General features: G+C 45.6%; 3 protein-coding genes across 3 annotated transcripts; 2 read left to right on the top strand and 1 right to left on the bottom strand.

Annotated features, from left to right (window-relative positions):
- Nucleotides 1-3,390, bottom strand: LOC136481177 (ethylene-responsive transcription factor ERF110-like). The gene is made up of 2 exons (XM_066478529.1): nucleotides 3,058-3,390; nucleotides 1-1,066 (listed from the first exon to the last, which is right to left on the bottom strand). The coding sequence occupies exons 1-2, from the start codon at nucleotides 3,365-3,367 to the stop codon at nucleotides 342-344; spliced, it is 1,035 nt and encodes a 344-aa protein (XP_066334626.1). The 5' UTR covers nucleotides 3,368-3,390; the 3' UTR covers nucleotides 1-341.
- Nucleotides 3,391-4,486: 1,096 nt separating this feature from the next.
- LOC136483995 (L10-interacting MYB domain-containing protein-like) lies at nucleotides 4,487-6,365 on the top strand. The gene is made up of 3 exons (XM_066481156.1): nucleotides 4,487-4,855; nucleotides 4,950-5,255; nucleotides 5,772-6,365. Exons 1-3 carry the CDS (start codon nucleotides 4,487-4,489, stop codon nucleotides 6,363-6,365), a joined length of 1,269 nt encoding a protein of 422 aa, XP_066337253.1.
- Nucleotides 6,366-6,963: 598 nt separating this feature from the next.
- On the top strand, nucleotides 6,964-7,837 carry LOC136483994 (uncharacterized). Its single transcript, XM_066481155.1, has 2 exons — nucleotides 6,964-7,288; nucleotides 7,368-7,837. The coding sequence occupies exons 1-2, from the start codon at nucleotides 6,964-6,966 to the stop codon at nucleotides 7,835-7,837; spliced, it is 795 nt and encodes a 264-aa protein (XP_066337252.1).
- Nucleotides 7,838-10,649: the final 2,812 nt, after the last annotated feature.

The raw sequence follows: 10,649 nt of genomic DNA, 5'->3' as shown, positions 1-10,649 counted from the left end.
CAAAGCAGGAGGAATAGGACAGCACCGGAGCATAACCTTCAGAGTTCAGATTCCAAAATCTTTTCCAGTTGTTAAAAGTTTAACAGACAAACCAGTTGACAAGAAGCCAATTAAGCATCTGAAAAAGAAAGAATCCAAGAATACGAATTACGAATACATCCTCTCCAAAAAAAAGTGCTGCCACCTAAAATTTCTACATGACGCATGCGCGTATTTTGTTTAGATGGACAAAAAACAATGGCTACACGTGTCATTGAACGAGACAAAATCCGGCCAAAAACTCTCACTGCGCTCGGTGAAACACTGCAGATTGGCTTGCGGAGAAAAGCCTGACACTGACGTCATTGTGACGGGTCCCGCGGCGGCGCCGGCCACCACCCAGAGTCCGCCCAAGTCGCCGGCTGAGGCGACGGGTAGCCCGCCCCGCCGTTGCTCGCGGAGCCGCTGCCCTGCGGCCACCACTGATGGTGATGACTCACCGCGCCGCTACTCTCACCACCTCCGCCTCCAAAGCTGAAAAGCACCGGGAACGACGACGAGCCGGACGCCGCGGTCACCGCGGGCGGCCTGACAGCGCGCGCCGCCGCCGCCGCCGCCTCCTGGTCGTAGAGGCGCGGCGGTGGCTCGGCGGGGCCCTGCAGGAACCGGGCGTACTCCGAGTAGTCCTCCCCACCGCCCGCCAGCGCCTGCGACTCCAGCAGCGCCTCGGGCCTCTGCGGCGGCGGAGGAGGAGCAACCGCCACCGCCGCCATCGGCAGCGTCGACACGAGCGTGGCGGACTCCGGGAAGTTGAGCTTGGCGCGGCTGCCGCGGAACCTCAGCGCGGCCTCGTCGTAGGCCCGCGCCGCGGCCTCCGCGGTGTCGAAGGTGCCCAGCCACACGCGCGCCGCCTTGTGCGGGTCACGGATCTCCGCCGCCCACTTCCCCCACGGCCGCTGCCGCACGCCGCGGTACCGCCTCCGCGGCGTGCCGGCGGAGTCGGTGGATGACGGCGAGGGAAGCTGCTCACTCGAGCCGGGTGACGCCGCCGTTGCCGCCGTCGCGGGAATCCCTGCCGCCCCGTGCTCTGCTCCCGAAAACAGAGCAACGATAATATCGCAATTAGTCAATACGAGTACTACTGACCTGCTCAAAGATTACATTTTTTGTTGTAAAAAAAAGATTACATTTTTACGCTTCTCCTATTCACAGGAATTACTACAAGTCACAATTCACAGTTCCCAACACACGCACACAATTAAATTTTAAAAACAAAAGCGACGTGTTCATTCGATCTATTCGTGCTTGCTTGGCTGTGCTTATCTGCAGCCATTTGTAGCATTCGCTACAATAAAACGTAGCGCTTTTTCTGCAGCTAAAACAAACAGCTGCACCCGAACAAGTCGATGAATGAATCCTTTTTCATCCGTTATACTGCTGGCTGATTCGTTGTGAGAAAAATACTATTCGCTGACTGAAAAACTACAGATTATAAATCAAGGGAACAGATACTGTGTGTTGTGTGTTGATGAAATGTCAAAGAGCAGCGGATTTTGGTGTGTTATACTAAGGGCCTCTTTGGCACGGCTTCTATCGGCTTCGGCTTCATCTATTTTGCGCAAATCGAGGCACTGTAGCGTGAAGCCGTTTTATAATCCGGGGTTAAAATGAACTAGAAGCCAGAAAAAGCCAGTTTTTCTGGCTTCACCGGCTTTGGCTTCACCGGTGAAGCCGTTTTGGATGAGCCTAGCAAAAGGAGGCTTAAAAATTAAACGTGGTTCTCAATGGAATTTCACACTAAGCGTCTTACTAAAGCATAAGAATTTGGAGTGTCTGCATCCGTCTCTGTTTAATTAGGAAGTGAGAAGCGCATGCTTGATTTGAAGCATGGGACAATTTAGCTACGGATCTGATGTCATTATATGGTATATTTGATCTTGTTTATGTTGAGAAATGATTATTTCCTACAGTTGCCCTAGGTACCAGGGCAAAGAGAATAGTACTCTCTTTTCTTCCGTTCCCAAAGCAACAGTGACAGAATTGCGCTAGCATCCTCTGTTTAGAAGTGCCAAAACCTACTCCCTGTCTCTACATATACGAGGAGCCAAAACCTTTGGTGTCAACTGACTACAAGTGTGCAACCACAATGGCACTTTGGCACTGCCATTTCTTTTATACTTTTTCTGTTTGTTTTCTAGCTGCTTAGTTAGCATGTATCATGCTGTGGGTTGGTAGTGGTGGGAAATCACGTCCATCCATGTACCTTGCACTCGTGACAAATGTGTGAAGAGGCTGAACAAGTTTACGAGGAATAGTGGCCAGCTAAAGAAAGAACGAACAAAAAAGGGTCACGCAGCATCGTACAGTACACACTAGGTGCATGTCTCGAGGCTGGAGACCAGAACTCAAGTTTTTGGTGAACATTGCAACACATCTTTGGCTCGCGCTCTAAGGGCCTGTTTGGGACGCGGGAATTTCACAGGAATCGTATAGAAATTTCACAGGAATCGATTCAATTTCACAGGAAAAACACGGGAACCGGAAAATTTTACCGCATTCCAAACTGGCCCTAATATGGTTTCTCTGGCGAAGTTTCTCTTGTCTTCTGAGCTCATTTATACATTATGCTCAGTTAGATCTTGTTTGGCATCACTCCTGCCTGTTAGCTTTAGTTGCCCGAATATTTGCAGTGGATCTCCAAGGCGAAAGTGAAGCTAGCTAAAAGAACTAGTGTGAATATATATCCTAGTTCATCCTTAGGAGAGACAAAGTGAAAAGATTCCGTGTTATAGCATCATCAACGTCAGGTCATGAAACCGAAGACACAGAGAGGCATGCCAAAGTCCAAACGGACTCCACTCAACCAGAACAGAAGCGAGTGGACGTACCACGTAAATAATAAATACAGAAAGGAGCGAAAGAAAATGAGAAAGGATCAAGAGCTGGATCTGGGCCATCGATGGAAGAAGAGAGCAACGGCAAGGGGTGAGCTGATGAGCTGCTGCTGCAGCTCTGTTTCGGAGCGAGAGGAGGGACGAAGAAGATGCAGAGCATACGCAGGAATGGTGGATCGGTTACCGTGAACGGCCGTCGCAGCACGAGAGGACGTCGGCGGCAGCGTTACCTCTACGGCGTCGTAGTAGTCGCTCCACCACTGCCCCTCCGGCGACGCCTGCTGCTGATGGACACTGCCCGCGACGACCGCGGCCAGCGCGTCGACCATCATGGACGCCTCCCGGTTGCGCTCGTACCCCGACATCATCCGCCACGCCGCCGCGGCCTGCTGCTGCCCGTCCTCGTCGTCCTCCTCAGTCCTCACCACCGGCGCCGGCGCCGGCGGCCCTCGTCCTCCTCCGTCCGCGTTCGCCACCCTGGGCGCGCAGCACATGAACGTACGACTTGACTTGTGCTTCCGACCAGCGGCGCTGTGTGTGTATATATATAGGCGGCGCATGGGCACGTGTCCGGCCCAGGAGCTCCGCCGAGGGCAGCTGCGCCGTTTTGAGCACAGTGAGCTGCGTACTGTAGCACCGACGAGGTGCAACGCATTTGGCCACGGAACGGAATCCATCCTCTCCGGCTCGGTTCTGTTCGGTCGTGTTTGTTTGTTTGTTCTAGCGTGTTCCGCAGGCCGTAAACAATCGTGGATTATTTACTGCTGGCGGGTTTGATGTAAGAGAAAAATATTATTTTAACTAAAAATTTATGATCATTTACGAAGAAGCGAACAGAAAACGGGTCGATCTGCACAGGAGCAGGAGCTGGATCGTTCTCGTTGCCAACTGCAAGTTCGCTTCCTCGAGACGGGACGGACGCACGCACGCCTCTGTGTTGACGCTGAGTGAGAACGCTCAGTGTTTTTTTGTATACATTTTTTTGCTGGTTCATGAAAATGATAGGGTGTGTATATATGAATAAAAAATAAATAAAACGGAGGAGAATTCGGGAGCAAATTGGTTGCGAATTTATTAAGGGCATGTTTGGCAGGGATTCATCAGCTCCAGATTCACTATTTTCAACTTCACTCCACCAAAAATTTCCCAAACATCCTAGATCCACCAAATTCAAATCCACCAAAACGTTGGATCTAGAGACCAGATTCACCAAATTGGTGGAGCTCCTCAGGGGGTGCTCCACGAATAGGTGTTTCGTACCTCCTCGTGAAGTTGGATAAAAATTACCCACATTTGCCACTGGTTACACACCCCTTATCCTTACCGGTTCGATTATTTCCTTTCTTCCCCACCTCACTGGATACGACGCCCTTCTACTCGCGCCTCGCGTCCTCCTCTTCCGTCGCGGCCAGGGAGGCCGCGCCGCCCATCCCCTCCCTCCATCCCTCCACTCCGGCGAGCCCTCCATGGCCGGATTCGGTAGATCCGGTCCTGCTCGACCTCCTGCACCTCCTTCTTCATCCACATCCATGGGAAAGACCGCACCTAGGGTTGGGCTCTCTCGTCAGGTACAGGGCGCGGCCACCGGAGCTCCTCTTCCCGGCGTCGCGGACATGCCCCCTTCGGCCGGCCTTCAACCCGCCCCAGTCAGCTGGCAGGGAGCCGCGGCCGGCGTCGACCCCGCCATGGCCGGCGCTCAGGCAGGCGCGGGCGGCCTCCAGACCGCCATGGACGGCGCTCAGGCAGGCGCGGGCGGCCTCCAGACCGCCATGGACGTCGCCCACCAACATTCCTTGGCTGCCCAACAAGCCTTCCTGGCCGGCCAGCAGCCCCTCCCGACCGGCCAGCAGCCCTTACCGGCTGGCCAGCAGGCAGCCATGGGCGCTGGGGGTGTGGCCAGTGGTCAAGCAGGCGGTAGTTCGTCGCAGCAGCAACCGAGGACGCGCGCTCCGTCGACCAACAAGAGGGCAAAAGAAGATGAGGTATAAATTTGTCTTTCAATTTTGTGCAACAATTGTACAGTGCTGGGGAAATCTTGATTTGGGTGATCAAATACTTGTGGGAAATTAATGTCAGGGTGATGCTATGGACTGGACTGATGGTTATACCGCAATTGTTTGTAAGTTTTTTGCCGAGCAAGTTAGAAAAGGAAATCGGCCGAACACACATTTGAACAATGTAGGCTTTATCGAGGTATCTGATAGGTTTTTTCAGTCCACCGGAATAATGTTGAGTAAAATGCAACTAAAGAACAAATGGGACAAGTTGAGAAGGGATTATGGTGCTTGGAGGAAATTAATGAGGAAGCAAACGGGGGTTGGGTTCAATTGGAATACAGGAACTATCAACATGGATCCCGAGTGGTGGAAGAAGATAACAAAGGTCAGTTTTATTTGTTATGCTATGTACATTTTTATTTCTGCAACTTAGAAATTTATGTGTGTGTGTGGGCATTATCTACTGCTTCAAGGAACAATAGCAGCTTCGAACTAAATGCATGAGTAAAATAGAGAACAAAACCACAGATAACAAAATGTCCTGTGAAACTTTACTGTAATTTTCCCAGATTTCCTGTAACTTTACTGTAACATAATAAACTCCTAGTGGCTGGCAGAGAACTCAATTTCCTGCTTGATCCCCTAATGCATATCAGTTCCACTCTCAATTAGTTATATGGCCTAATGGCTGGCAGATGTACTAACAAACTCCAACAAAGTGCTAATCTGGTAGACCTTAGCCACTAGGAAAAATTTCAATAACTACACCCTCTTAGTGCAATCTGCTATGTACATTTTTATTAGTGCAATCTCCTATGCCTCTTAGTGCAATCTGCTATGTACATTTTTATTTCTGCAACTTAGAAATTTTTCTTATTTTGGACGTTCTCATATGTTTTAGGAAATTAGTGGTGTTGGCAAGTTCAAGAAGAAGCCTATCCAAAATGAAGACGACTTGAAGGTGATGTTTGGAAACATTGTTAATGAGGAGCAAGATCATTGGAATCCTATGAGTTCCAACCCCATCATACCCCTTGATGATGACACTCCAACTGATGGTGTAGAGGCTGAGCACCCCACTGAGCACCACACTGTCGAGCACACATTTGATGGTGACAACAACTCTTTTGAAAATGGAGATGATGTTCAGGAGGTCACTCCTGTCACAGACAATGGTAAGAAAAAGGCTAAGGTTATTTTGGAGAAGCCCACCAAGAAACCTAAGAGTAGCACAGCCCTTGTTATCCAAGAGCACATCTCAAAGATTTCTGAGTCTGCATCTTCTTTTGTGTCTAAAAGGCAAGGTGGGATCACCATTGAGCAAGTTATGGAACATGTTGTGGCATGTGGGGCTGCATATAAGACCGATGAGCATTTTGTGGCAACTGAGTTGTTTGTGAAGAAAGAGCAAAGAGAAATGTTCATGACCCTCCCCATCGATGAAAGGCTCGATTGGCTTAGGAGGAAGTACAATGTGATGTATGGAAGAAATTGAAGGCCTAGTTGTTTGGACATGTCGTCGCAAGTGTAATTTTTTTATGCTCATTTGGACATGTTGTCGCTTTCCTGTGCTATTTTAGAGACGCTGTCATTTTTTTATGCTCATTTGGACATGTTGTCGCTTTCCTGTGCTATTTTAGAGATGCTGTCAATTTTTTATGCTCATGTGGACATGTTATCATTTCTTGCAGATGTCTAGTGATGATTCCAGTGATGAGAGTGATGATTTTTTCAAAATTGTCTTAAGTGGTGCTATGCTTGCCCAAATATATTGTGACATGTACCTATATAAAAACCCACCAAGGACTTCAACCACTAGTGGTATGGGTTGGTTGCTAGAGACACTGAACACTCCGGGGGAATGCCATACACAGCTTCGTATGAGCAATGAAATATTCGAGGACATCCATGGTTTATTAGTGGAGAGGTATGGGCTGAAACCATCCTATCATATGAGTACCTATGAGATGCTTGCCATGTTTTTATTTACATGTGCCGGAAATGAGTCTAGTCGAAAAGTTCAAAATCGGTTCAAGCATTCAGGTGAGACATGGTCTAGGAAATTTGATGAGGTCCTTAACTCTCTTATGGCCATGGCAAAGGATTTCATTAGACCTAAGGACCCCAATTTTCCTACAGTTCATAGGAGGATAAGAGATGATAGACGAGCGTTCCCACATTTTAAGGATTGTATTGGTGCTCTAGATGGAACACATATTCGAGTTTCTCTTGCACCCGATGAACAAGTGAGGTATATTGGGAAAACAGGGATAGCCACTCAAAATGTCTTAGCAGTTTGTGATTTTGACATGCGATTCACATATGTATCCACCGGTCAACCGGGATCTATGCATGACACTAGTGTGCTATACAATGCAATCTCAGTGGATGAAAAATTCTTCCCACATCCTCCACAAGGTAATAAAAATGATTAATCGTTTGGTCTCTTTTTTTTATGATACAAAATATTAATTTATATTGTTTTGATCATGTTTAGGCAAATACTATGTTGTTGATGCCGGATATCCTAATCGGCCCGGATATCTAGCTCCTTACAAAGGTGAAAGATATCATATGCCGGAGTGGCATCGAGGTATGGAACCCAAAACACCTAAGGAAAAATTCAATCGAATTCACTCTTCTATTCGAAATGTTATTGAGAGGTCTTTTGGAGTTTTGAAAATGAAGTGGCAAATTCTATACAAGATGCCAAACTACCCGATGTGGAAGCAAAAAATGGTTGTTGTTGCTTGTATGGTCCTTCAGAATTTTATTCGTGAACATGGTAGTGAAGATCCGGACTTTGCTCGTTTCGATCTTGATCCTCATTTTGTCCCAACAATACCCGAAAGGTATAATCGATATGCAGTTACATCGGATGGTTCTACTTCGGAAGCCAATGCCGCCACTATGGATATGTTTCGTGACGGCTTGGCCACGGCTCTTGCTCTAGCCTGGAACAACTAGCATGTAATGGAAGACTAATGTTCAGAAGTTGTCATGAACAATCGTAATATTTAGTTAATCTTTAGTTATTTTTATGTATGGACAATCGAAATATTGTTGACCTTAGTTAATTAATTATCTATTTGGTGTGTCATATTGCATTTGTGTTTTAAAAATATACCTTTTTTGAATGAATATAGTAATAAGACGTGAGCCACATGTCTCATGTTACAACCTAAGGGCAAAACAGGCTATTCCCACCAAAACCTCATTTTCGTGAATTTGGATCTGTTGTTTTGCCAAACAGTTCCCTGGTACATGCATGGTGGATCTCAGATTCACGGTGGAGCTGATCCACGGTGAATCCCAGATTCAGATTCACATTTTACAGTGGTGAATCTCTGCCAAACAGGCCCTAAACAGCAGTTCGACTGTACGCGGTGATTCAGTAGGTTCACACGTGGCCGACGGATGGTTGACCACCACTGATCGGTCTGACCACAGCTCCACAAGTGTGCGCGTCCAGCAGCTAGTCGGTCGGCTGGTTCGTATGGTTGCTGGTTCGTAAAGAAGTACGGTTGACTAGTTTGTGTGAGAGAAAAATACTATTTTGACTGAAAATTTATGATCATTTACGATAAGCCACGACCAAACCAACACACTGCAGATTGGTGGTTGCCATGCCACTGTGGATGTGATTACCCATGGTCCACCGCTGTACTAATACTAATAGCAATAATAATACTTGTAATTGCAGTAATAAGTACTCTGTAATAATACAGTAATTACCTACCAGCAGAGTTCTCCACCGCGACAAGCATAACCAGAAAGCTGTACCAAAATCCGAATCGGGCGTTGCCTTTGTCCCAACGCGTTTTCTCGGCCTTGTTTAGTCCAAAAAGTTTTCTCAAAAAATGCTACAGTAGCTATTACATCGAATCTTGCGATATGTGTATGGAGCATTAAATGTAGACGAAAAAAAACTAATTGCACAGTTTGGTTGGAAATCGCGAGACGAACGTTTTAAGCATAATTAGTCCATGATTGAATACTAATTACCAAATAAAAACGAAAGTGCTACAGTAGCTAAATTCCCAAATTTCACCCAACTAAGGGCATGTTTGGTTCCATGGACTAAACTAAAATGTGGACTAAAATGCTCACTTTTAGTCCCTAAAATGCCAAACACATGGACTAAAATTTGGACTAAAGGGTTTAGTCCTCTAGTCTATGAGGGGGTGACTAAACTGGACTAAAGTGTTCTGGAGACAATCCTGTCCCTCGTTACTCCCCATCCCACCCGTGCCCAGCAGCTGTAATATCTTCATCACAACAAGGGTAATATTGTCTTTATACAACTGCATTAATGGACTTTAGTCCTGGAAACCAAACAGGGTCCAGACTAAACTTTAATTCAGGGACTAAACTTTAGTCCACGGACTAAAGGAACCAAACAGGCCTTAAACCATGCCAAGCCTCCTCCTCCTCCTTTATACACGTGCGTTAAAAAGGGTCAGGTGCAGTGCTGACGACCAGGGCCTACCACTAGTGTACTTGTTGCATCGAGGTTCCTTTCGTTTACTTGTCGCCTCCGGGACAGCTAGCCTTGTATCTTTGCTGCAAGTATATTCATAGCTTCTTGTGTTTTTTTTCCCCTTTTGCATCGTAGGTTAGTTCACAGTATTCGATAGCATTTGTAAACCACGCATTCCTTAATTTAAAAACGAACTTCAATTTCACAAGGGGGAAATGTCTAGACAATTAGATAACACTTCATCGGTACTTTTCAGCGAAAAAATAATGTTTTCTCTCATAACAAATTAGCGTAAGCATCGGCATATACCAAATTTCACTGAAACGAACACTGACAATATATGTTTTAGGCCCCCTTGCATGCGTTTAAATATGTTTAGGTCCTCGTGAAACCTGCTGGAGTTCTTCTCAAAATACTAATCTTTTTAGTCGTTATCCCTATCCAGACATGATCGTCGTGGCCTCGTGGGGAAGTTTCGTTACTCAAAGTTGCATGGACGCGCGGCATCAATGGCCACACACGTAGAGAAAGTTTATAATATAATATAATATAATATAATATAATATAATATAATATAATATAATATAATATAATATAATATAATATAATATAATATAATATAATATAATATAATAATATAATATAATATAATATAATATAATATAATATATATAATATAGGGCCAGCTCAACTATGATATTAAGAAAAGTATCGCCGATAAGCACGTTCCTGGGACTAGCTAACAAGCAGCGGTTTGCGTCTCTATCCATCCCACGGTAATGTACAAGATATCTTACATATTGTATAATATGATTACATCGTTTTGATTGACATTGACTGCATATGCCTGGATTTCTTGTTCAGCAGGAAAGAAGAACCCGGTACGTGCATGTTTCTTCAGATTTGAGAAGAAAGAACCAGGACCCGTGCAAGCAATACACGCGCTACTTATGCATTCACATGACTTTCTACCGTGCCATCACGGAGACCCGTAATAAAATAATACAGTAGGTAATACTGTAATACATACATAGGCAGTTTAGTTTTATCATAAGTTAAATTTCAACTTTAATCAAATTTGTAAGAAAAAACTAAAATCTCAAGCATCGAATTAGTGATTAAATCACCCATTAACTATGTCCTTCTAATGTTTTTTTCTGGCATTGTCGTTGTTAATATAATTTTGTATATAGTCAGTAAAAGTTAGAAAAGTTTCAGAATTATTATGATAAAATTAAAACAACCTATATATTTTGGAATGAAGGGAGTACCAGTTTTTTTTAAGGTTTTTAAGTTAAT

This window comes from Miscanthus floridulus, chromosome 9 (assembly GCF_019320115.1).
Source record: "Miscanthus floridulus cultivar M001 chromosome 9, ASM1932011v1, whole genome shotgun sequence".
NCBI lineage: Eukaryota > Viridiplantae > Streptophyta > Magnoliopsida > Poales > Poaceae > Miscanthus > Miscanthus floridulus.
This window is presented reverse-complemented; position numbering and strand designations above follow the sequence as displayed.

Excerpts from the sequence above, each read along its gene's own strand:
- LOC136481177 (XM_066478529.1), bottom strand. The coding sequence starts at position 3,367 with ATGTGCTGCGCGCCCAGGGTGGCGAACGCGGACGGAGGAGGACGAGGG. Across the intron at positions 1,067-3,057 it reads TGCTGCGACGGCCGTTCACG|AGCACGGGGCGGCAGGGATT; the intron begins GTAACCGATCCA and ends TTTCGGGAGCAG.
- LOC136483995 (XM_066481156.1), top strand. The coding sequence starts at position 4,487 with ATGCCCCCTTCGGCCGGCCTTCAACCCGCCCCAGTCAGCTGGCAGGGA. Across the intron at positions 4,856-4,949 it reads AGAGGGCAAAAGAAGATGAG|GGTGATGCTATGGACTGGAC; the intron begins GTATAAATTTGT and ends AATTAATGTCAG. Across the intron at positions 5,256-5,771 it reads GGTGGAAGAAGATAACAAAG|GAAATTAGTGGTGTTGGCAA; the intron begins GTCAGTTTTATT and ends CATATGTTTTAG.
- LOC136483994 (XM_066481155.1), top strand. The coding sequence starts at position 6,964 with ATGGCAAAGGATTTCATTAGACCTAAGGACCCCAATTTTCCTACAGTT. Across the intron at positions 7,289-7,367 it reads CTTCCCACATCCTCCACAAG|GCAAATACTATGTTGTTGAT; the intron begins GTAATAAAAATG and ends GATCATGTTTAG.